The sequence below is a fragment of the Lycium barbarum genome, chromosome 4 (assembly GCF_019175385.1).
Source record: "Lycium barbarum isolate Lr01 chromosome 4, ASM1917538v2, whole genome shotgun sequence".
In the NCBI taxonomy this organism is placed as follows: Eukaryota; Viridiplantae; Streptophyta; class Magnoliopsida; order Solanales; family Solanaceae; genus Lycium; species Lycium barbarum.
In genome coordinates, this window is record NC_083340.1 from 1,119,996 (window position 1) to 1,143,471 (window position 23,476).

The window sequence follows — 23,476 nt, forward strand, 5'->3', positions numbered from 1 at the left end:
GTAAAGTGATTTAAATTGAAATTATAAGTACTCCAATTCATTTCTCATTTTATCTATTGCTTATTAAGAGTGTCCCAAGTCAAATATAGACAAGTAAACATGGACGGAGGGAGTAATAAACAAAAGAAATTAAAAAAAATTGAATTTTGATCTCAATCCAAAATTTTCATTGAGACCCAAGTTTTTCGATTTAAATACTCACAAATTTGAGATTAAGAGAAATGTTTAATTTAAGGAATTTTGTGTGTGTTCTCGCTAAAGATCACAGATAAAATAACAGAAAAGAGGAAAGACAATATAAATAATAAAGAGATAAATAGAAAATTGGGAGGGCCGAAAAGGGAATTACTGGTACAAAAGAAGTAAAAAGCCCAAAGAAAAACGGGAGTCGGAAAATGTTCAAGTTAGATTCAAACTTGTATCTACCAGCCGTGGTACCTTTGTCTAATTTACGATTGGGGGTGGCAGGATCAAATAATTAACCTAATTTAAGCAAATCACAACATAAGTATATAAAAAATTTATTAATGGAGGGGGTGCCATGCCACCCCCACCCTAAAGGGTGGATCCGCCCCTGCCCTCACCTTCATCTAATTTTTATTAATGGTATTTAAGTACTCAACTTGTGGAAGGGATCTTGGAGCAACAATAAAGTTGTCTCCGTGTGGCTTATAGGCCAGAGGTTCGAGCCGTGAAAGCAGTCACTAATACTTGCATTAGAGTAGACTGTCAACATCACACCTTTTGGAGTGCGGCCCTTCCTAGGACCCTGCTAACACGAAATGTTTTATGCACCGGGTTGCTCTTAAATCAACTTGTATGCACACCTCAATTATTTTATTTAATATTTACCACATTTCACCAACACAAGTACAAAACATATAGTAACTCTGTATACAGATAATATATTCACTTTGTAACTTTCTTCTGCTAACTTACGAACCATCATCACGTAAAGGAAATGATCAAAATGGTCCTTAATATATTGAGATTGCTTTGTTTTAGTCCTTGATATGCCTTGATAAATATTATCCTTAATAAATGTGTGTAAAAAAGTGATAGGGTTTGAGACTCTAAATCTAACAGAATTTCAAAAAGAAAATTATTAGGAGCACACGTTGACTTACGCGGAAAAAAAAAATCAGCTCAAATAACGTGATTTGTTGACCTAATATAATACATGAAAGTATTTACTCTCAAACAACAAGTTAATAGTAATCCGTGGGCCCGGAGCCTAAAGGGTATAAAAATACACGGTTTTTACCAAAAGGGAACGTTAAAAATTTATTATACCAAAACGGGTATATCGTGGGCTGATCCACGATATACCCCAAAATTTTTTATTTTTATTTTTTAAATTATCAGAAAACGGAAAAGAAAAAAAAAATATTTACAAGTATAACGTGGACGGATCCACGTTATACAATATAAATTGTATAACGTGGATCAGTCCACGTTATACAATTAAAACTTGTATAACGTGGATCAGTCCACGTTATACAATTAAAACTTGTATAACGTGGACTGATCCACGTTATACAATTTATATTGTATAACGTGGATCCGTCCACGTTATACTTGTAAATATTTTTTTTTTCGTTTACCAAATAACGTTGTCTAGATTTAAATCATATTCGGTTATGTTATCAATAAAAAAAATTTATTGATTTTTTAAATTTTTAAAGCATGATTAACTCAAATAAATATTTTAACACATGCAAATAATTAAATGTGTTATATATGCGAACAGAAATAAAAAATTAAATATAAGTTAAATAAACGTCACACATTAACTAAATGGTAAATGTTAAATTACATACTAACTATTAAACTGCACAAGACATGTTATATATTCTTGAAAGAGTACATAAAGAAACAACAATTGTGCAAGTTAAGAAAAAACATAAAAACCAACAAGCAACAACAACTACTGATTTCTATCGGGACAGCGATTCTTGTTATGACCTGTTTGCTTGCACGTACTACATTTTCTAGCCATGCGAGCAGGAGCTATATCCATTTCATTCCTCCTTCTAGTTGTACTCCGCGCTCCTGAAGTTCGCTCGTATTCAGTGTTTGCAATTAAACTGAAGGGAGAAGGTGGCCAATATGCCTCATCACCCAACGGTGAAAAATTTTCACTGTACGTTTGCTTATAAAACATGCAACTGTAGTACTTGCTAACATAGGTCTTTGGTTGAATTCCGCGAATATCACAAAATTTAATTGCATGTGAACATGGCATATGGTAGTTTCTCCACTTTCCACACGAACATTTTTTCCCTTCGGCAGAGACTTTATGTATATTTCCGCCCTTACCTTCGTGTGCAAATGTTAGAATCTCAAAGACCCCTTCAGTTGCATTGTATTGCTGCATGTCAGTATGCTTTAGGGACCTCTCCCAGTATTCATCAAACTTCTTTTCAACAGCGCGCGGCCAAAATTTTTTATCCGCAATCAACAAATCAGCAAGGGTGCTTCTCTCAACAAACCGATCAACAAGATTTTTAAACGTATAACGGACCATGGCAGTAACTGGCAATCCACGAGCTTTCTTCAATAAACCGTTATAAGATTCGGAGACATTCGTTGTCATAGCCCCCCACCTATGACCGTTGTCCTTATGCAATGTCCATTTTTCCTCCGGAAGAGCTTTTAACCACAAATACGCTAGAGATGACATTGTTTTGATTTGTTTCATCCTCATTTTATACTTCTTCTTCTGGTGCTCTGTAGCCGCCAACCACATTAGCTTCTCAAGGTCAGTATTGAGGAACTTTTTATTGAAGTTGCTTTTCAAATGCCGAACGCAAAACCTATGGTGTGTGGATGGTGGTTGTAACCAATCATGTGTTTGGACACATTGCAAGATTCCTTGATGACGGTCAGAAATAAGTCCAATTCCTTGTCTCTCACGAACAATATGTCTCCACAACAACACAAGGAACCACGTCCAGGACTCAGAGCTCTCACGTGCAACAATAGCATATGCAAGTGGAAAAATGTTATTGTTTGCATCAATTCCAACAGCAATTAGCAGTTTCATCTCATACTTACCGTACAGATGAGTACCGTCTATTGAGATGACAGGCCTGCAACTTTTGAATCCATCGATGCTTGGTTTATAAGCCCAGAACAGAAACTTGAAGATGTGTTCACCTTGCATTGTAGTTGATTGGTGCTCCCACTCAACAACGGTCCCCGGATTGAAATATTTTAAGGCAGCCATGTATCGGGGCAATGTGTTGAAAGAGGTTTCAAAATCACCAAATACCATTTCAATAGCTTTCTTACGCCCCTTTTGTGCTTTTCTATAACTAGGAGTAAAAAAAATGCAATCCTTTTATTTTTTGCTGAACAGACTTAATACTGATGTATGGATCGACCATAATATATGGTATCAACGTAGTAGCAATTAGGTGACTGTTCAAATTGGAATGATCCTTTCTGTAATCATCCGTCAAACAACTGTGGTGGAGATCCGCTTTGCCTGCCTTCCACATACCACTTGAAATTTCTCTAAAACGGATCATCCACTCACACCCCAACATATGACGCTTGCAAATAACCCTCCAAAATTTACCTTTGGATTGATCACAAATGAACTCTTTCTTTTCTTTGAGACAATATAGTCTCACTGCGCCTTTCATTTCCTGCTTGTTCTGAAATAACATACCTAATTGCATAGTACAAGAAAAATTATCAACCCCTTAAAAATGGTCCAATAAATAAAAAGAATATTCATTGTCACCATACTAACCTGATCTGATAAATTCAGGTTTATTACAATCCCAAAGTGCAGATCGAATTGGACCGTCATCTCTCATGAAGGCAAAATCATCCGGGCCTTCTTCTGGGTTGTCCAAATATGGAATCGCATTAGAATGGTAGCTAACGTTACCATCACTCGGAGTAGTAATGTCTTCATCAGAATGACCATCACCATCAGATGAGTGATCATCGTCTGTTTCTGTTTGATCTAATGGAATATCACTATCTGACTTATCGGAGTGATCATTAGCTACGTCGTTATTGCTCACAATTTGTGTGAGCTGAGTCAACACGGGGTTTTCTTCAAAATCGTTACACCTACATAAATAAATAAAATTAAAATTTAAAAAGATTATATTAACCCCAAGGACAAATTAAAAAATAAAAAATAATCAAAATAACATGCCGATTACAAAATGAAAAATAAAAATAAAGTTATATTATAAAAATAGTGCATGAGAACAAAATAACATGTTGTATTCTTTTTATTTTCCATGAATGAACAATGAAAAACGTTAGTTAGAATTTGCAGTATAATAATTTACATAGTTATCCTGAAAGTTATATTATAAAATAGTACATGAGAACTAAATAATATGTTGTATTCTTGTGATGGTTAAACGCACAAAGACATTTAATAGAACGTAAATGAGAAAGTTTTCATAAAACATCATTATATTTACCTTTCTGTAAATGACTCTACTTGAGTAGGGTGATATCGAACTATACTCCCGCCATCTAATTCAGTTGTATCTGGAGCACTACTCGGTCCAGGAATATCACAGCTCTGCATAGTCCAACCAAAGTTATGTGACTGGCTACCAACTCCTACCATTGTTTCTTGTTGAAGTGTACCTCTTTGAAGCCCAATATTCATAGCGGGAAGATACGTAGTACCCCGAATATCAAACTCATCGTCAGTGGGTGCTCCAACATTAGTAGAGCGTTCAACAGTTGCATACATGTCAAGTGTGGCTATACTGATATGATTGCTAAATATGTCAGGACTTCGAAGAAATAACGATAAGGAGTCATCGTCCGAAATAAGAGTTTCCTCGTAAATGGGAAATCCCCTAGCTGTAATTGATGTTGGATATCGTCCAGTGATAACCACCGAAAGATTTGGATCAGATATGGCCATTTTGCTTATGAAAACATGTTGTAGACGATCGTATTTGAGGGAAATTGGAAAGCGCTGTACGGCTTCCGGACGACGGTTATATCTAACTGAACCTTCTTCATACACAACTTCCCCACCCCAATATAAATTAACTCTTACATAATTTTCCGCCATATGTTTTTCAAGAGAATACAGAAGTAGAAATTAATGGAGAGTGCAAAAGAGAAGTTGAGAGTTCTTAAAAAATGAAGTCTACAATAGAGAAGTGTAGAATTTAGTGAGGAAAAACTAATGATTCACGGATTTTATATAAAACTAATGATTCACGGATTTTACTATTCGATTTTACGCAAAACACGCTTGATTTGACGATTACATGGCAGATTAGATGATTTTATATTTTGTAAAACGTTAATGATTCACGGATTTTACTATTTAATTTTACGTGATTTGACGTAAAAATAATTTGTCGAATCAATTACCAATCAATAATATGTTCATATTTTGTAAAACGTTAATGATTCACGGATTTTACTATTTAATTTTACGCAAAACACGCTTCATTTGACGATTGCATGGACGACTGCATGTATTGTGCGATTTTATAGGAAAAAATATCGTTGCAAATCGTTGGCTGGCCAACGTTTTGCAATTCATAAATTGTAAAACGTTGGCCAGCCAACGTTTTACAATACATATTCTTGCAAAACGTTGGTTAGCCAACGATTTGCAATTGGCCAACAAAATTACAGCCAACGTTTTCAATTCATATTTGGCCAACAAAATTACTCCAACGTTTTCCAGCCAACGTTTTGCAATAATATGAATTGCAAAACGTTGCCAACGATTTGCAATTCATATTTGGCCAACAAAATTACACTCCAACTTTTTTCAATTCCATTTTGTTGCAAACTTTACACACATTAAATATGCAGAAACGAGGTGAACCAGAATTGAATAAAAATAGACAGAAATTGGCAAATAAAAATAGTAATTTTTCCCAACTTGAAGTTACCCACTATATAATAAAAATTTAATTTTTACAGTGTCCCTTTTTCCCCCCCGTGCCACACCGAGTTTGACGACGTTCTCGTTTTGATCTACGTTGGTGATCGTCCTCTTGTATCACACCTGTATCCTGTAAATGCCATAAAAAACATTGATTGTCTACGTAAAATCGGACAGCATCTCCCCTGTAACAAGGAGTTCCTCCAATACCATATACCAACACAAACAACCAAAGCAACCAAGACAAAACACCACATAACAACCACAAGTCTCAAAAAAATTTGAATTAAAAGCTAACCTGTGGCTCTAAAGTCTGTACATCCGGCACAGGAATGTGTGAGGATCCAACATCAAATTCCATGGGAGACTATGCAAAATAAATAATATTTTTTACGATTAAAGTAGCCATTACTTTAAACAAGATACAAGCTATTTGAGTGGTTAGAATACTCACATCGGTAAAACTCAGTCTCCTCCCAATTGAAGAGCTCTGTCCAGTGAATGCAGGTAAAGGCCCCTCAGTCATCCCATAAGAGCTGCTTGTCTGACCACTAAACTGTTGGGCCATAACTGCCAGGCTAATAGGCCCAGACGATGCGAATGCCTGAAAAGGCCCCTCACTTCTGATTACTGCTGGTGATTGAACCTCGGGAGCTAACGTCGATGAGCTGGACATAAAATCTATTATTGGGTGATATGCATCATCATCTGTATGCATCGTTGAGCTGGGCATATCTTGATCAAAACGAACCTCTTCCTCATCAACCAACTGGTGATCCACGGGAGTTCGACCCCGTCTGTTACCTGATTGGCGTCCTCTACCACGCGCCGCAGGTCTTGGTACATTAGGACGTTGATGACGAGGCACTTGCATAGTAGGCGGCTCAACATACTCTGCCGGTGGTGTATAATATGGAGCGAAACTCAACATCGTCCCCAGAGAGGCAGCAGCCATGGACTCTGTATTAATGTGGCTAAACATCTCTGCTATTTCCTTCACTTCATTAGACTTGGTTGGATCTTGGATAGTCTGCTGAGCCAACCTGTATGATTCTTGATGTCCTAAAGCCTAAAAAAAAATCGATATTTGATAGTGGTCTAAGACACATATAAAGACATCAAACATCTAATGGAATGTAATGTACGTACCAGTGCCTCATGCCTGCCTGCCATGTGTTGGTATCCTCTATCCACTTTATGCGCAGGATTTCCTATGAAAGTGCGCGAGTGACGTCGATACCAACAAAAATACTCTGATAGTGACTGTGGATCTTGAGTTTCATACTCGGCCTGAATTAAACTATCTCGACGATTTCCCCACAAAAAGTCTGTTTCTGTAAAATATTCTTGATCCTCCACTTTTATAGCATACCGCTTGTCACGTTTGTAATGAAAAGGATCAATCTCTGCACATGGACCCGGAATATGTTGCTTCCTACCAAACTGTCTGAGAACGCGGTCTACCATGTGCCACTCTCGATAGATCCCACAAATAAGGGGAACTTTCGCCATCCAAATATCTCGGCCACGCAGACACCACTCAGGGAGTCTGTTGATGATGGCCTCTGAATAAGGCTGCCACACAAACTACGATAGAAAGAACATAAATTACACATAAGCATAACTATTCTATCAAAACGCCATTAACAACCATAATTATGATAAAATACCTGGCCATCTATTAGGTTGTCCAATACATCCCTACATATGGGTAAAACATCGCGTGCCTCATTTTCGTGGGATTTACGATGAGTCCACCTTCGTGCAAGAGCCGTGTGTGGCGGAAGAGCCCTGCATGGTGGCTGCATCGGTATAATGCGCTCCCAAGCCCAAACCTATATTAAAAAATAAAAATAAATACATAAAAACCTTATAACTATCAAATAGGACAACCAAATAAAATTATATAATTTTAAAGGTCACGTACCTGCAATAAGGAAATGAATCCACACACATCCTTCGCTTTCCTCAACGAAGCACGGCATAAACAAGTATACAAATATGACAATGCAGCCGCTCCCCAAGCTTGTTCATTCATTGCTCTAAGGTCACGCATGTCAAGCAAATAATCTAAATTCAGTAAGTCACCGGACTTATCCGGAAATATCGTGCCGCCACAAAGCCATAGCAAGTACAACCTAACCCGCTGTTGCACATCAATTTCTGGGGTCTGATCTGTAATATCATCTAAGCCTCTAATATATTCAATTAATTTATGTACTTCTAACCTACTAACACCATTAAAACAATCCAGACCGGGTGCCCAACCAGTAAGCTCATGGATCAATTGTTGCCACCCACCAATATCGATATATCTAGCATTAAGATTATTCAAGGGATAACCATCAACAACCAAGCCAAACATGACCTCGATATCTTGTAATGTGATGGTCGCCTCACCTGTACGCAGATGAAAGGTGTGCGTCTCAGGACGCCATCTCTCTATAAGTGCAGTGATGACTGCCCAATCATATGATACACATCCTACCTCTATTACTCCCCTAAATCCACACAGGCCAAAGTAGTCAAGGATGCGAGGATGAAAAGGATGACGCCTCACATGCTTCCAAAATTCAGTATCCGCGCGGCGAGGAAACAGGCATCCAGTCGGTCCTCTCAAGGAACCATCCCACACAGCCTCTGAACGATGCTTCTCCTGGAGTGTTAACACATCGTACACTTCTGGCCCCGGATGTACGCATACCCGTGGAAACTCCATACCTTATACAAAAAAAAAATAGGAAATCCAGATCAAGTTATTTGGAGTAACTCACTATTAAAAAAATATATTGTATAACAATCCATAACAAAATATATTGTATAAAAATCCATAACAAAATATATTGAAGAAATTACAGGTTCTGGGGTCATAAATTACTATGGTAATGCATAAATACATCAAACAAAGCAACATTCACAAAAAGAGAGGAAAAAATTCGATTCTTTGACACATTTCACAATTCTTTTTTCCTGTACCGAAAATGTCATCATCGGTCTATTATTGGCAATATCCAGTTCCACAATGTTTCAACTTGTAAAATGTGGATTGATCCACGTTATACACTATATTTTGTATAACGTGGATCAGTCCACGTTTTACAAACATCCACAACACTAACAAAAATAACAGCAACATAACAATTCCTAACAAAATATATTATTTAGTTATTCAGATCTTTTATATAAGAATTCACAAAAATAACAGTAACATAACAACAAATTTCTTCAAAAGTGCTACTAAACAAATAGGACCTTTTATATAATAATGCTTCTAACAATCATATTTTAAGTTCAAATTAAAATAACACAAAATAACAGAAACGTATTAAATAACACAAATAAAAAATAACAATTAAGATATATAAGAAAAACAGATCTATATCTATTATAAATATACAATATTATATGAGTTAGAAAAAATACCTCAATTTAAATAGCAATAATAGATGAATACGCTGGAGATGCTACTTCAAAAATTAGATTGTTTTGCAGGGTTTAAAAAAAATAGAGGAGAAGGAAAAGTAGAAGAAAATAGAGCTTCTGTAATTAATGGAGGAGAATTGAAGATTTTAGCAAGGGAATGAAGAAGACAACGAAGGGAATGAAGAAGCGGCGGAAGATTTTAGGGGGATGGGAACGAAGGTAAATAAATTAGGGCAAAAGGATCAGTCCAAATATACAAAATAAATTGTATAACGTGGACTGATCCACGTTATACAAAATAAATTGTATAACGTGGATCAGTCCACGTTATACAATTAAAACTTGTATAACGTGGACTGATCCACGTTATACAATTTATTTTGTATAACGTGGATCAGTCCACGTTATACTTGTAATTTTTTTTTTTTTTTCGTTTTCGTTTTCTGATAATTTAAAAAAAAAAAAAATTTGGGGTATATCGTGGATCAGCCCACGATATACCCGTTTTGGTATAATAAATTTTTAACGTTCCCTTTTGGTAAAAACCGTGTATTTTTATACCCTTTAGGCTCCGGACTCAGTAATCCGTGCTCATTGTATAATTCAAACTAAAAAACCTTTGCCCTTTTGACAGTTAAATATTAAAGTGAAAATACATATCATTTAATTATGATTAAGTTATAAATGTGTCTATAAATGACACATATCATCCATTCACTAATTTTGTCTAATTACTGAATGCCAATATTCTTTACCTTGTTCAATATTTGTATTGTGTACATGAGATAATCGCATGAAATGAGTCAATATACATACTGAACTCATGAAATATAGGTGCCGAAAGAAGTAGTTTACTATTTACGAGGGCCTCCAAAGAAGATACAATAATTAAGGGTTCTTTACAAGATCCAATCAATTTAATTTGTGGTACAAGTAAGAAAAGTTTACATGCTTAAAATACATTAAAAAAAGAGAGTATAAATTACAGATTTTATAGTTTATATTTGAGAATTTTGTAATGAAGAATAGGAACTCCTCAAATAGTTAGGGGTCATTTGGTTTGAAGTATAAGAAAATCTCATGTCAGTATAAACTTCTATACTACTTAGTACTTATTACTTACACAACATGTGGTTTCTTGCTTAAAATTCTGCCTAAGTAGTAATATAATAATGGTATAACTAATAGAGCATTTGATTTTCGATATTAAACTCTGCATGAGTTAGGTAGCTGGAGTACTCTCGGAAACACCCAAGGCTGTATTACTAATGGCAGAAATTATGATAATTTATACGCGAATTTATGTGTTGTGTTACTTGATTCAGTGTGAGATAAAAAGATGTGTATTTCATATGATATATTAGCAAACATGTGTACTCTAGTATTTGAAGACAAAATTGTTCTTAAATTAGACAATTTCAACATAATAATATACTCATGTATTATCACAGGCTATAGCATATTTTAGGAGAGATAGAGGTAGGCCGAAGAAGAACCGGAGAGGTGATTAGTCAGGACATGACACATCTCCAGCTTAATAAGGACATGACCCTAGATAAGAAGATATGGAGGTCGAGAATTAGGGTAGTAGTCAGCCGACTGTTGTAGTAGTTTTATGTGGGAGACTCGGGGGGCTAGTCTCCTCTCTTCTCATCTTCTCCTTATTTATTTGTATTAGTTAGTATGTCTGTAGTGTCTTATTTTTCACTTTTTAATTTTTATTACTATCTGTTGTTTCATTTGCTTCGTTTATCAAACTATTGTTGTCGTTATTTTCCTTTCAACCCTGAATTCTTTTAAGCCGAAGGTCTATCAGAAACAACCTCTCTACACCACAAATGTAGAACTAAGGTCTGCGTGCATCCTACCTCCTTAAACCGAACTTGTGAAATTACATAAGGTATGTTGGTTTTGTTGATTATGCACTTCATAGTAATTAAAAAGATCACCTCGACGCTCGCAGCATCACGTGTTTACTTAGAGTTCGGATAAAGGGCGCACCCTACAGGAGTATGATGCAGGCAAACTATCCTGACACAAGCATTGGTGGCGATTCCATAGCTCGAACGAGAAATTTACAGTTATTCCAAGACTCGCCTGCGCACTGCATAATAATTTCTGTATTATTAGTCACTCCATAAATAATAGTGCTTGTTTTAGTTTTTATGTGAAAAAAAACAGTGCACCACATGACCAAACACCTTTTAATGTTTCACTTCTTGTTTGGTCTTATGAATTGAAATCTGCAACTGCCACAAGATCATTTATTCAAGATCATTTATTATTTTTTCTCTTTTATGCTTTGCATTCATCGCCACCTTTTATTTTCTTGCATAGCAAGATATATTTGGGCAGACACTCCAATTCCCCATTTGTAAGAGAACTCTGAGACCTAACTTTGTTAAAGAGAGAAAGTGAATAACTTTTTTCAAAAGGGGGAAAAAGATTGAAGATGAGTAGCATTACTTGTAGCTGTCATTCTAATTTGATATTGAAGAATAGAGAATCAAGAATCAATGGAGGATCCCATTTACAATACAATGGGCTTAAAGCAATTGAAACTGTGCAAATGCCAGCTAGCTCTGCTGCTTATAAGACAAAAGGTATCATATATGATCTTCTTGATATTTTTGTTGTACTTTGATGAAGAATTTGTAGTAGTAAATTTTCCAAATTCGGTTGCTCGGACTCTTCGAAAATGCCGACGGGTGCATGTCGAGTCTTCCGAAAATAGTGCCTTTTTGGAGGATCCGGCACGGGCGCCGCAACATTTTTGGAAGTCCGAGCAACATCATAGACCATAGCTATTAATAGGCCATAAGAAACTGTGGGAATTTGATGTCTTTGGTGTTACATTCTTTAATAGTACTCTCCTTGAATTTTAGACTTTTTCTGAAAATCTGGACTTTTTGACATAAGATACACTAGTGAATAGTATGACAATTGGACTAACATTGTAAAGGAAATGTGGAGAGTTGATCTCATTGATGATCGTTCTTGTAATACTCTGCTGGTAATAGAGTATTTCTTAAAATCTGTTACTGATCTTTCATTTATCTTTCAGCTTTTTAGTTTTGCTGATGATATATTTCCCTTGTATTTGTATCTGCAGTCTAAACTTCCTTTTCGATAAGTGGTTGAAGGAACAATCTTTTGTAAATGCCTAGAATATAAGTACAGAGAAAATGAAAATGCAACTTGTTAATTTTATTCGAAGATATAATGAATGGTAGCATAGGCGGAGCCAGGATTCGAAGCTTGTGGGTTCGGGATTCTAATTCGTTTAAGTTACTGGGTTCTAAATTAACAATTATACATATTCAATGAATTTTTCAAAATAAATACAGGGTGTAGACCAAAGTTACTGGTTCGACCGAACCCCCGAGTAATATGCTCGCTCCGCCCTCAATGGTAGAATGCACAACTTGTGAATTATGATATCAATGTTTCATTAGTTCAATGACTCTTCAAATTTTGTGGATGTTAGATTTTTCTTATTATCATAGTTTTTGTGCTTCTTAGCCTTCCATTTATCATGAGAAAATTCGTAGCGAACTTTGGTTTGTTTTCGGGTTCTGTGATTTTACGTTGAGGATTCTAATCTACTGAAATTTTCAAAATAGCTGTAAAATGTGGAAGAATCAAGGCTATGGCCTCTCCAATTGTTTCAGCTCCCAAGAGAGAGATAGACCCGAAGAAAAGGGTTGTCATAACCGGAATGGGCCTTGTTTCAGTCTTTGGAAGTGATATCCACAATTTTTACAACAAACTTCTTGACGGACAGAGTGGAATCAGTTTAATAGATAGATTTGATGCCTCAACTTACATGGTTAGGTTCAGGGGACAGATTCGTGATTTCTCTTCCAAAGGCTATATAGACGGGAAGAATGATCGTCGTCTAGATGACTGCTGGAGATACGGTCTTGTTGCTGGAAAGAGAGCTCTCGAGGATGCAAACCTTGGTCAACGAGTTCTTGAAACTGTGAGCCTTTTAATTGCTAGTACTCCATATGTTTCAATTTGTTTGTCTTACTTTCCTTTTTAGTCTGTCTCAAAACGAATGCCTCTTTCATAATTTGACAAATTTCTAATTATGGACTTACCTATAGAACAAATAGATTTTATTTATATAGATTCTTGAATTTACATGTTGCAGATGGACAAAACAAGGATCGGTGTCTTGGTTGGGACTGGTGTGGGCGCTATAACAGTTTTCAGCGACGGGGTGGAAACCTTGTTGCAAAGAGGATACAAGAAAATGAGTCCATTTTTTGTTCCTTACATAATCACCAGCATGGGATCTGCACTGTTGGCTATAGACACAGGACTAATGGGACCTACTTACTCTATCTCAACAGCTTGTGCAACCGCCAATTACTGCTTCTATGCGGCTGCAAATCATATTAGAAGAGGCGAAGCAGATATTATGGTAGCTGGTGGAACGGAAGCTACTTTAACGGCTACTTTAGTTGGTGGTTTCATAGCTTGTCGGGCCTTGTCTCAAAGAAACGATGAACACGAAAAGGCTTCGAGGCCATGGGACACGGATCGTGATGGTTTTGTCATTGGCGAAGGCTCTGGTGTCTTGGTATACAGATTTTCTTTTAATTTTTTTTTTTTTTTGTTAACCGTGGTATCCGGGCCAGCTTGTGTGCACCTCGACTAATTCCACGGGATACCCGCTATCTCCTACCAGGTAGCTCTGTCAGCCAAGGCTAGGACAAATGGGAAGAAGATTCAACTAATTTTTCTTTTGCTCCGCCTCTTATCTTGTCACGTTTGTTAAAAATCATCTGTTAGTTTACTATAGTGACTTAATCGAGTTATTTCCACACGAACAGGTCATGGAAAGTTTGGAGCATGCATTGAAAAGAGGTGCTCCTATCATAGCAGAATACTTGGGAGGTGCAGTCACTTGTGATGCTCATCACATGACCGATCCTCGGGCAGATGGACTTGGAGTTTCGTCTTGCATTGCTAAGAGTTTGGTAGATGCGGGAGTTTCCCCAAAAGAGGTAATACTATTGGCCGATTTTCTGATAAAAAATGGTCGTATCTTTCAGTTAGTCAAATGTACTATTTAGATTCTGATATACCTAGTGTTGTATTGACTCTGGATAGGTGAACTATATAAATGCTCATGCAACATCAACCCGTGCTGGAGATTTGGCTGAGGTCAATGCCATCAAGAAGGTCTTCAAGGATACTTCAGAATTGAAAATGAACGGGACAAAGGTGAAAACAACCGTTATTTTGCTTACGATGAGTAACTAAATCACTATAAAACAAATGCTAGTCTTATCTACCAATAGACTCAAAATTCATTTTAAACTAGAACGAAAATGCTGCCGCTGCCCCTCTCAAGGAAAAGAAAAAATCCATTCTTTTTATGTAGGACAATCAGCTACCTGTTGAATGATCAATATTACAAGACCTATCTACTATCACTAGTTGGTTTATACGTCAATTTTGTTGTTATTTGAAGCCCGTTTGTTTAGAATATTTGAATGGAAATGGCTACGTAACAACTTAATCAAGTTACATTTGTTGTTGTTACTTGTTAGTCAATGATCGGTCATGCACTAGGGGCTGCTGGTGGAATTGAAGCCATTGCAACCATCAAGGCAATCACAACCGGCTGGCTTCATCCAACCATCAATCAATATGTATTACTCACTAACTCCCCCTTTTTAACGCGTTCTGGTTATCCGATATCCTGATAGCTCTTTAACCATTTATGTGTAGAACTTAGAGCCTCAGGTTACAATAGACACCGTTCCAAATGTGAAAAAACAACACGAAGTCAATGTCGGTATGTCCTTTTATCCTAAATCCTAATGCACAATTCTCACTTAACAATTGGCTAGTGATTACAGTAGCCTCATGTAATCCTTTTCATTTTTCCTTTCATCTTCTTTTGTAGGTATCTCCAACTCATTCGGATTCGGGGGGCATAATTCAACGGTTGTTTTTGCACCCTACAAGCCTTGAGTAAAAGTTCAAGACAAGCATTTTTCGGCTTATTTTGGGAGAACTCATAATTTTCTTGAAGATTACCGCATCTATAATATGCCACTTTCTGAAATTTTATTGAAAATGTAAGCTATGAAATATAGTTCAAATCTTAGAGAGATTGTGGTTTCCCCTAAAGCAAATGTCAGATTGATGAATAAGGAATTATTTCAGCTTCTAAAAGATTGTATCCTTATCAATAAACTTCTCAATTATTATCATCGATGATTTAGTTATGCAACAAGCTTTCCAAGATTTGTTAGAAACTCTACCAAGCAAAATGTGATATGTGGCACATGAACTCGCTTCGATCCTCTAGTGTCATTTTTTAAGCATCCAGCTTGATAATATAATACTAAGTTTGCCAAAGAAGCAGTAGCCTCCATGATCTAATGGTGATCACTCAAGTCAACTACTCATAAGCAATGTGAAATAATATATTATGTAGCATTTCCATGCTAATAAGTCCACACTTTCCTGAAATGAAGACTGAAGGAAAAAGGCTAGAAACCACAGACTTCGGACGTTGTCTCTGTTTAATGTTTATTTTTTAGCACATTTGGCGCATTTTCTTTAAAAAATAACTTCCCCAAATTGCTACTTCTTCTTGGCTATCATTAGTCATTAGTACTTCTTTAGCTAGTCACTGTAGAAGAATCCTTCTCTCATTACTCCTTCAAATTTGTTGGTATTTTTTAATTTTGTTGATTCTTATATCCTTTAAAATAGAGGAAGACTTGTTTAATCCTGGAGAAACATTTTACACTGCTGAAACAGTTTTTTAGGACAGTGCCTAGTACGATTCAAGCCAATTGTTGTATTTACTCAAAAATATTATCATAGTAATATTTTAATTACTCACCAGCTATTATTTTGCCAAGTGAGTAATATTTATTATTGTAATTTTATCGTTGTTTCCTAACACTTCTGGCTCTGATATGACTTTCTGTTTCATATATATTCACTAAATGATAAGTTAAATTAAAGAGAAGTGGCCTAAGCAAAGGCAACTTTTTTGATAAGTCAAAAAACAAGATTCTATTTTCTGAGAAGATGAGTAGCATTACTGGTAGCTTTTATTCTAATTTGATTGTGAGGAAGAGAGAATCAAGAATCAATGGAAGATCACATTTACAATACAATGGGCTTAGAGCTATTGAAACTGTGCAAATCCCAACTAGCTCTGCTGCTTATAAGCCACAAGGTATTATGATCTTTTTGATATTTTTTGCAGTACCTTGATGAAGAATTTGTAGGACAAAATTTCCCAAAATTGTGCCATAAGCTATGTCGCTCGGACTCTTCAAAATGTTGATGAGTGCGTGTTGAATCTTCGAAAAGTAGTGGATGCTTGGAGGATCCGGCACACGTGCACAACATTTTTGTAGAGTCCGAGCAACACAGGCCATAAGGTGTAAATAGTAGTATGATAGTTGATCTTACATTGTAAAGAAAATATGGAAATTTGATGTCTTTCATGTTACATTCTTTAATAGTACTCTGCTTGACTTTTAGACTCTTTCTGAAGATCTGGACTTTTTAACATAAGACTAAAATTGCAATTTTGCAGTACTTTTACGACAAATTACTATACAAAGATGGATTTAGTATTTAAAGTCAATGGGTTCGAAATGGTTGTGATGTTGCTGTATACAATACATTTTAATTTTATAGATTTTTATTCAGTTGAGCTCACAAAATCCACCTGTGTTTGTAGGACTAGATATCTTGATTTGTGGCATAAGGTATAAACAGTGAAGCATGATAATTGGCCTAACACTGTGCAGAAAATGTGGGAATTTGATAACTTTAATGTTTATTTGATCTTTTAGTGATTATTGTTTCTGAATACTCTGTGGTAGGAATTGTCTTCATATGACCTATAGGTTACGGGTTCGAGCCGTGGAATCCCATGCTTTGCATTAGGGTAGACTTTCTACATCAAACCCCTTGGATGCGGCCCTTCCCTTAACCCTGCGTGAATGCCAGATGTTTCGTGCACTTTCTTTAGTTTTATCATTTTTCTTTTAGCTTTTTGGATTTGATGATGATATCTTTTCTTTATAGTTGTATTTCCAGTCTAAATTTTCTTTCAGATAAGTGGTTGAACCAAGATTTCTTTAGGTGCTTAGCATTCAAGAAAAGAGAAAATGGAAATGCAACTTGTGAATTTTGTGATAACATATAATGAATGTAGAATGCACAATGAGTTGGAATCTGCAGCAATTGCAAGTTCATGATTAATGTATCTTCTTTTCTATTCTATATGTTTGTTTTACTAATCACAATCTTATGTTATCAATGTCTCATCAGTTCAATGACTCTTCATTTTTTGTATTGATGTTGAATTATTTTTACTATCATAGTTGTTGTTCTTCTTATTTTTCCATTTTGTCTGGAAGGATTCTAATCTACTGCAAATTTTGTAATCGCTGTAAAATGTGGAAGAATCAGAGCCATGGCATCTCCAGCTGTTTCAGCTCCCAAGAGAGAGACGGACCCGAAGAAAAGGGTTGTCATAACCGGAATGGGCCTTTTTCAGTCTTAGGAAGTGATATCGACAATTTTTACCATAAACTTCTTGAGGGACAGAGTGGAATCAGTTTACTAGACAGATTTGATGCCTCAAATTACACGGTTAGGTTCGGAGGACAGATACGTGATTTCTCTTCCAAAGGCTATATAGACGGAAGAATGATCGTCGTCTAGATGACTGCTGGAGATACTGTCTTGTTGCTGGCAAGAGTGCCCTCGACGATGCTAACCTCAGCCAACACGTTCTTGAATCTGTGAGACTATTAATCACCAGTACTCCCTTTGTCCTAATTTTTGTGATGCTCTCTCTTTTTTAGTCAATACAAAAAAAAAAATGACATCTTTCTATAGTTAGAATAGCAATTTAACTTTAAAATGCTCACACCCTTAATGAGATGATTCATAGCCACACAAATATTTATGGCTTATTTTGTACCACAAGTTTCAAAAGTCTCCTTTCTTTCTTAAATATTGTGCCCAGTCAAACACCTTCACATAAATTGGGACGGAGGGAGTATAATTATTGAGTTGTAAATGATTAAAAGTGTAACTATGTGAGGAAAGATTCTTGAATTTGTTTGTGTTGCAGATGGACTTAACGAGGATTGGTGTCTTGGTTGGGACGGCTATGGGCGGTTTAAAAGTTTTCAGCGACGGGGTGGAAGCCTTGGTGCAAAGAGGATACAAAAAAATTAGTCCATTTTTCGTTCCTTACACAATCAGCAACATGGGATCAGCACTGTTGGCTACCGACACTGGACTAATGGGACCTAATTACTCTATTTCAACAGCTTGTGCAACTGCGAATTACTGCTTCTACGTGGCTGCAAATCACATTAGAAGGGGCGAAGTAGATATTATGGTAGCTGGTGGAACGGAAGCTCCTATTACGGCTACTGGTGTTGGTGGCTTCATTGCTTGTAGGGCCTTGTCTCAAAGAAACGATGAACATGAAAAGGCTTCGAGGCCGTGGGACACGGATCGTGATGGATTTGTCATTGGCGAAGGCTCTGGAATCCTGGTATACAAATTCAACTACTTTTTCTTGTCACGTTTGTTCAAAATCATCGATTGCCATTTCCACACGAACAGGTGAAGGAGAGCTTGGAGCATGCGTTGAAAAGAGGCGCTCCTATCATAGCAGAATATTTGGGAGGTGCAGTCACTTGTGATGCGTATCACATGACCGATCCTCGCGCAGATGGACTTGGAGTTTCATCTTGCATTGTTAAGAGTTTGGTAGATGCGGGAGTTTCCCCCGAAGAGGTAACACTTCTCATTTCTATGGAATCGATCTTTTATGTTATGTTATATTATATGTTCTCTATAACAACATTTTGCTATAACGATAACAACAACATACCCAGTGTAATTCCAAAGGTGAAGTCTAGGAACAACATTTCGCTATAGCAACAAAAAAATATCAGGACAAACAATGTTGTTACAGAGAGGATTAACTGTATTTAGATTCTGACATACAGATTATTGTAATGACTCTGAATAGGTGAACTATATAAATGCTCATGGAACATCAACCCCTGCTGGAGATTTGGCTGAGGTCAATGCCATCAAGAAGGTCTTCAAGGATACGTCGGAAATCAAAACGAACGGGACAAAGGTGAAAACAACCATTATTTTGCTTATCAATGACTAACTAAATATAGAAATGTTAGTCTTATCTACCAAGACACTCGAAATTCATTTCAAACTAGAACAAAAACGTTGTCACTGCTGCTCACGCCTCTTAAGGGAAAGAAACAATCCTATCTTTTTAAGTAGGATAATTGAATTACTTAACAATTGAACCAAGTTACACTTGTTGTTGTTACTTGTTAGTCGATGATCGGTCATTTACTCGGGGCTGCTGGCGGAATTGAAGCCATTGCAACCATCAAGGCAATCACAACCGGATGGCTTCATCCAACCATCAATCAATATGTACTACTCACTAACTCTGTTTTAACACATTCTGGTTATTCGATATCCTGACTATTTTTTTAACCATTTCGAGACTTATTTCTCTTTTTCATGTTTAGGACTTAGAACCACAGGTTACAATTGACACCGTTCCAAATGTGAAGAAACAACATGAAGTGAACGTCGGTATGTTTGTTTATCCTCAATCCTAATGCACAATTCTCGCTTAACTACAGTTGGCTAATACTAAAGTACCCTGAAAATAGATAGAGAAAGAAGAAATGAAAGGCATACCACTTACAAATGCCACCAGGTGTGTGTCAGATCTTCCAAAAGTAGTGCATTTTTGGAAGATCCGACACAAGTGTAGCAACATTTATTGAGAGTTTGAGCAATATACAGTAGCCTCTTGTAATCCTTTTCATTTTTCCTTTCATCTTCTTTTGCAGGTATCTCCAACTCGTTCGGATTCGGGGGCATAATTCAACGGTTGTTTTTGCACCCTACAAGCCTTGAATAAAAGTTTAAGACAAGCAGTTTTCGGTTTATTTTGGGAGAACTCATAATTTTCTTGAAGATTACAGGGATCTATAATATGCCACTTTCTCAAATTTTATTCAAAATGTAAGCTATGAAATATAGTTCAAATCTTAGAGTGATTGTTTTTTTCCCACAACAAATGTCAGATTGATGAATAAGGCATTGTTTCAACTTCTGAAAAGTTATGTCCTTATCAATAAACTTCTCAATTATAATCATTGATGAATTAGTTATGCAACAAGCCTTCCGAGATTTGTTAGAAACTCAGCCAAGAAAATGTGTAATACGTGGCACATGAACTCGCCTCGATCCCCTTGTGTCACTTCTAAGCATTCTGCTCGAAATGAAAGTATCAGAATATTCAACTTAATATCTTTGGATGCTCTTATATGTCAACGTGGCATATTTATATATTATTACAATATCCATATTAATTTGTTTGTGGTGCTTAAACTCGCCTCGATCCTCTTGTGTCTTTTTCTAAGTATCCAACTCGAAATGAAAGAATATGAGCATTCAACTTAAAATCTTGGATGCTCTTATATGTCCATGTGGCATGTATATACATTATATATATTATGACAATCTCCATATTTGCTTTTGGTTTCCATGATTTCAAGCTTTGTGGACAAATTAGTGGACAAATTAAACATAAGAATGCAATAACATTTCCATTTTCTTTTTTATGTGAATAATATTCATATTTTGCGCGGATTGCCCTTCTTTTGGGGTGGTCTTTAAATTTTGCCCCTCATATTTGTGGTCTTTAAATTTTGCCCCCCATATTGCTGGTCTTTAATTTTTGCCCTTCGTGTTGCAACCCTGATCTTCGCACATAAATCATGAGGTTCTGGGTTCGAACTCCCGCTCAAGCATAAATTTTAAAAAAAAATCGCAAGGCAAGGTTTGGGTCGCGTGTATGTCGGACCCGGCACACACATGTTAAGGAATAACCAAAGTTATGTCGGACCCGGCAGGCTTGGCATAAGTATGCCGAGTCCAACATAACTTTGGTTATTTCTTAACAAGTGTATATCGGGTCCAGCATACTTATGGGCAGACTTTTAGTTAAGCCTTAACTAAAATTCTTTTCCTAGTTATGCCTTATAGGGCAGACTTTTAGTTAAGGCATAACTTTTCCTTAAGACATAGACTTTGCCTTATAAGACAAACTTTTAGTTATGTCTTAAGGAAAAGTTCCGCCTTATGGGGCATACTTTTAGTTATGTCTTATGGGGCAGACTTTTAGTTAAGGCACAACTAAAAGTATGCCCCTACGGCGGAACTTTTCCTTAAAGCATAAACTTTGCCTTATAAGGTGAAACTTACAGTTATGCCAGGTCCGGCATAACTTTAGTTATTCCTTAAGGAAAAGTTCCGCCTTATGGGGCGTACTTTTAGTTATGTCTTATGGGGCACACTTTTAGTTAAGGCATAACTAAAAGTTTACCTGAAAAAGTAAAATAAAAAATAAAATATATATATATATATATATATATATATATGCCTCAAGGTAAAGTCTGCCCCCATCGGCGGCAGACTTTTGGTTAAACATAACTAAATTCTGCTGGTGGGGGCATAGCGAAATTTAAACTTTACCTTGCGAATATTTTTTAAATTTTTGACTGAGTGGGGGTTCAAACCTGGAATTCATGGGTTTTAGCCGAAGGGCAAAATTTAAAGATTACAAATATGAGGGGCAAAATTTAAAGACCACCCCAAAAGAAGGGAAATTTTGCGAATTGCCTAATAATATTCCAACTAGAATGATCATTCATTATGGGCAGTGGGCTTATAGCTATCCGTAAATGTCAAGACTTTTGGGCTGTGGACCAGTGCCCTTAAATTTGGGCCGAGTCACATTTGATCTGTGGACTAGTAATTCAACACCAAGTGCCTATAAAAGTGCATGAATAGTCATTTTTAAGACTTCTATTTAAAGAGTAGTCGAGGTTTTCATCTTTTTAAAAAATATAGCATTATCAGTAGGTTGAAGTTTGAACTGTTAAAATGAGAATTGAGTTTGAAGTTTGAACTGTTAAAATGAGAATTGAGTTTGAAGTTTGAACTGTTAAAATGAGAATTGAGTTTGAAGTTTGAACTGTTAAAATGAGAATTGAGTTTTTCAGTTCAAACTTCAGAAGGTATAAAAAAGGAAAATAAGAAATGGCAGTAGGATCAGTTTAAAGTTTGTCAAACTGGCAAAATTCTAAATAATTTTTAAAAATTAATAATTTTAAGCCATTCTCCAATAAGTCATCACTCTTTTATACCGGGTGGAAGAAAATGGTAAGATAATACATTCTAGTAGATTAGTCAATAATTTATCAATACATTTTCTTGTATCAATATATCCACATAATATGAAATCCAAGACATTAAGCAGGACTTGATAACAACAACTAATACTCCCTCCGTCTCAAATTATTTGTCACTTTTTTGTTTTGCACGGCCCTTAAGAAATATTAATTAAACAGAGAATTTAACTAATTTTATCCTTATTTATGTCTAAGTTATAATCTCTCTCCATTTAATATATACTTCATTTATGTGTCATCTTCATTAATGACCAAATTACACTAAGGGTAAAATACAAATAAAAAATAAAAAATTGTGTCTTGAACTTCTAGGACGATAAATAATTGAGACAACTATTTTTAGTAACTACGATAAATATTCTGAGACGGAGGGAGTAATAATCATGGTTAAACATATTGAGAGAAAACACATAAGGAAGAAGTAGTCTCAAATTAAGCTCATTTAATAAGTCATGAATAGAACATGGCATATCTTATATTGTATTACCGAGTCTAATAGTCAATGCCTTGGAAACTAATATATCAATTCAATCTAATTGAAGAGAAACTTAAACGTTTGCCATCTTTAAAAAAATAAAAAAATAAAAAAATCCCCTCTCTTCCTTAATTTTCCCTTAATTTTTCTACAACTAAGTCAAGTGAGCTCTTTCTAATCCTAGGCCAGCTGTGATCTCTTTCCCTATTGATTAGCTTGCTTGAATATATGCATCTTCAGAGTCAATACCTTTTTGTAGAGAAAAAATTTGAGCTGGTAGGCAAAGATAAAGCAAGTCAATGTGGAAAAAAGTTATCAACGACCAATTTTCATAATTTTTTTTACTAGAGTTTAAGT

At 36.0% G+C, this 23,476-nt stretch overlaps 2 protein-coding genes and 1 pseudogene across 4 annotated transcripts; 2 read left to right on the plus strand and 1 right to left on the minus strand.

Annotated features, from left to right (window-relative positions):
- Positions 1-5,696: 5,696 nt before the first annotated feature.
- LOC132634756 (serine/threonine-protein phosphatase 7 long form homolog) lies at positions 5,697-9,572 on the minus strand. Of its 2 annotated transcripts, none has more exons than XM_060350801.1 (7): positions 9,323-9,572; positions 7,827-8,620; positions 7,570-7,734; positions 7,049-7,486; positions 6,354-6,968; positions 6,198-6,266; positions 5,697-6,029 (listed from the first exon to the last, which is right to left on the minus strand). In XM_060350801.1, the coding sequence occupies exons 2-7, from the start codon at positions 8,616-8,618 to the stop codon at positions 5,925-5,927; spliced, it is 2,184 nt and encodes a 727-aa protein (XP_060206784.1). In that variant the 5' UTR covers positions 8,619-8,620; positions 9,323-9,572; the 3' UTR covers positions 5,697-5,924. The 2 variants fall into 2 exon arrangements, with proteins under 2 accessions (XP_060206784.1, XP_060206785.1); XM_060350802.1 differs by lacking the exon at positions 9,323-9,572 and having other exon boundaries at positions 5,700-6,029; positions 7,827-8,214; positions 8,300-8,436.
- Positions 9,573-11,618: 2,046 nt separating this feature from the next.
- LOC132638040 (3-oxoacyl-[acyl-carrier-protein] synthase I, chloroplastic-like) lies at positions 11,619-15,577 on the plus strand. Of its 2 annotated transcripts, XM_060355032.1 has the most exons (8): positions 11,619-11,925; positions 12,946-13,304; positions 13,479-13,910; positions 14,164-14,337; positions 14,444-14,557; positions 14,887-14,988; positions 15,068-15,134; positions 15,246-15,577. In XM_060355032.1, the coding sequence occupies exons 1-8, from the start codon at positions 11,775-11,777 to the stop codon at positions 15,311-15,313; spliced, it is 1,467 nt and encodes a 488-aa protein (XP_060211015.1). In that variant the 5' UTR covers positions 11,619-11,774; the 3' UTR covers positions 15,314-15,577. The 2 variants fall into 2 exon arrangements, with proteins under 2 accessions (XP_060211015.1, XP_060211016.1); XM_060355033.1 differs by lacking the exon at positions 15,068-15,134.
- Positions 15,578-16,387: 810 nt separating this feature from the next.
- Positions 16,388-20,302, plus strand: LOC132638041 (3-oxoacyl-[acyl-carrier-protein] synthase I, chloroplastic-like; annotated as a pseudogene).
- The last annotated feature ends 3,174 nt before the right edge of the window (positions 20,303-23,476 follow it).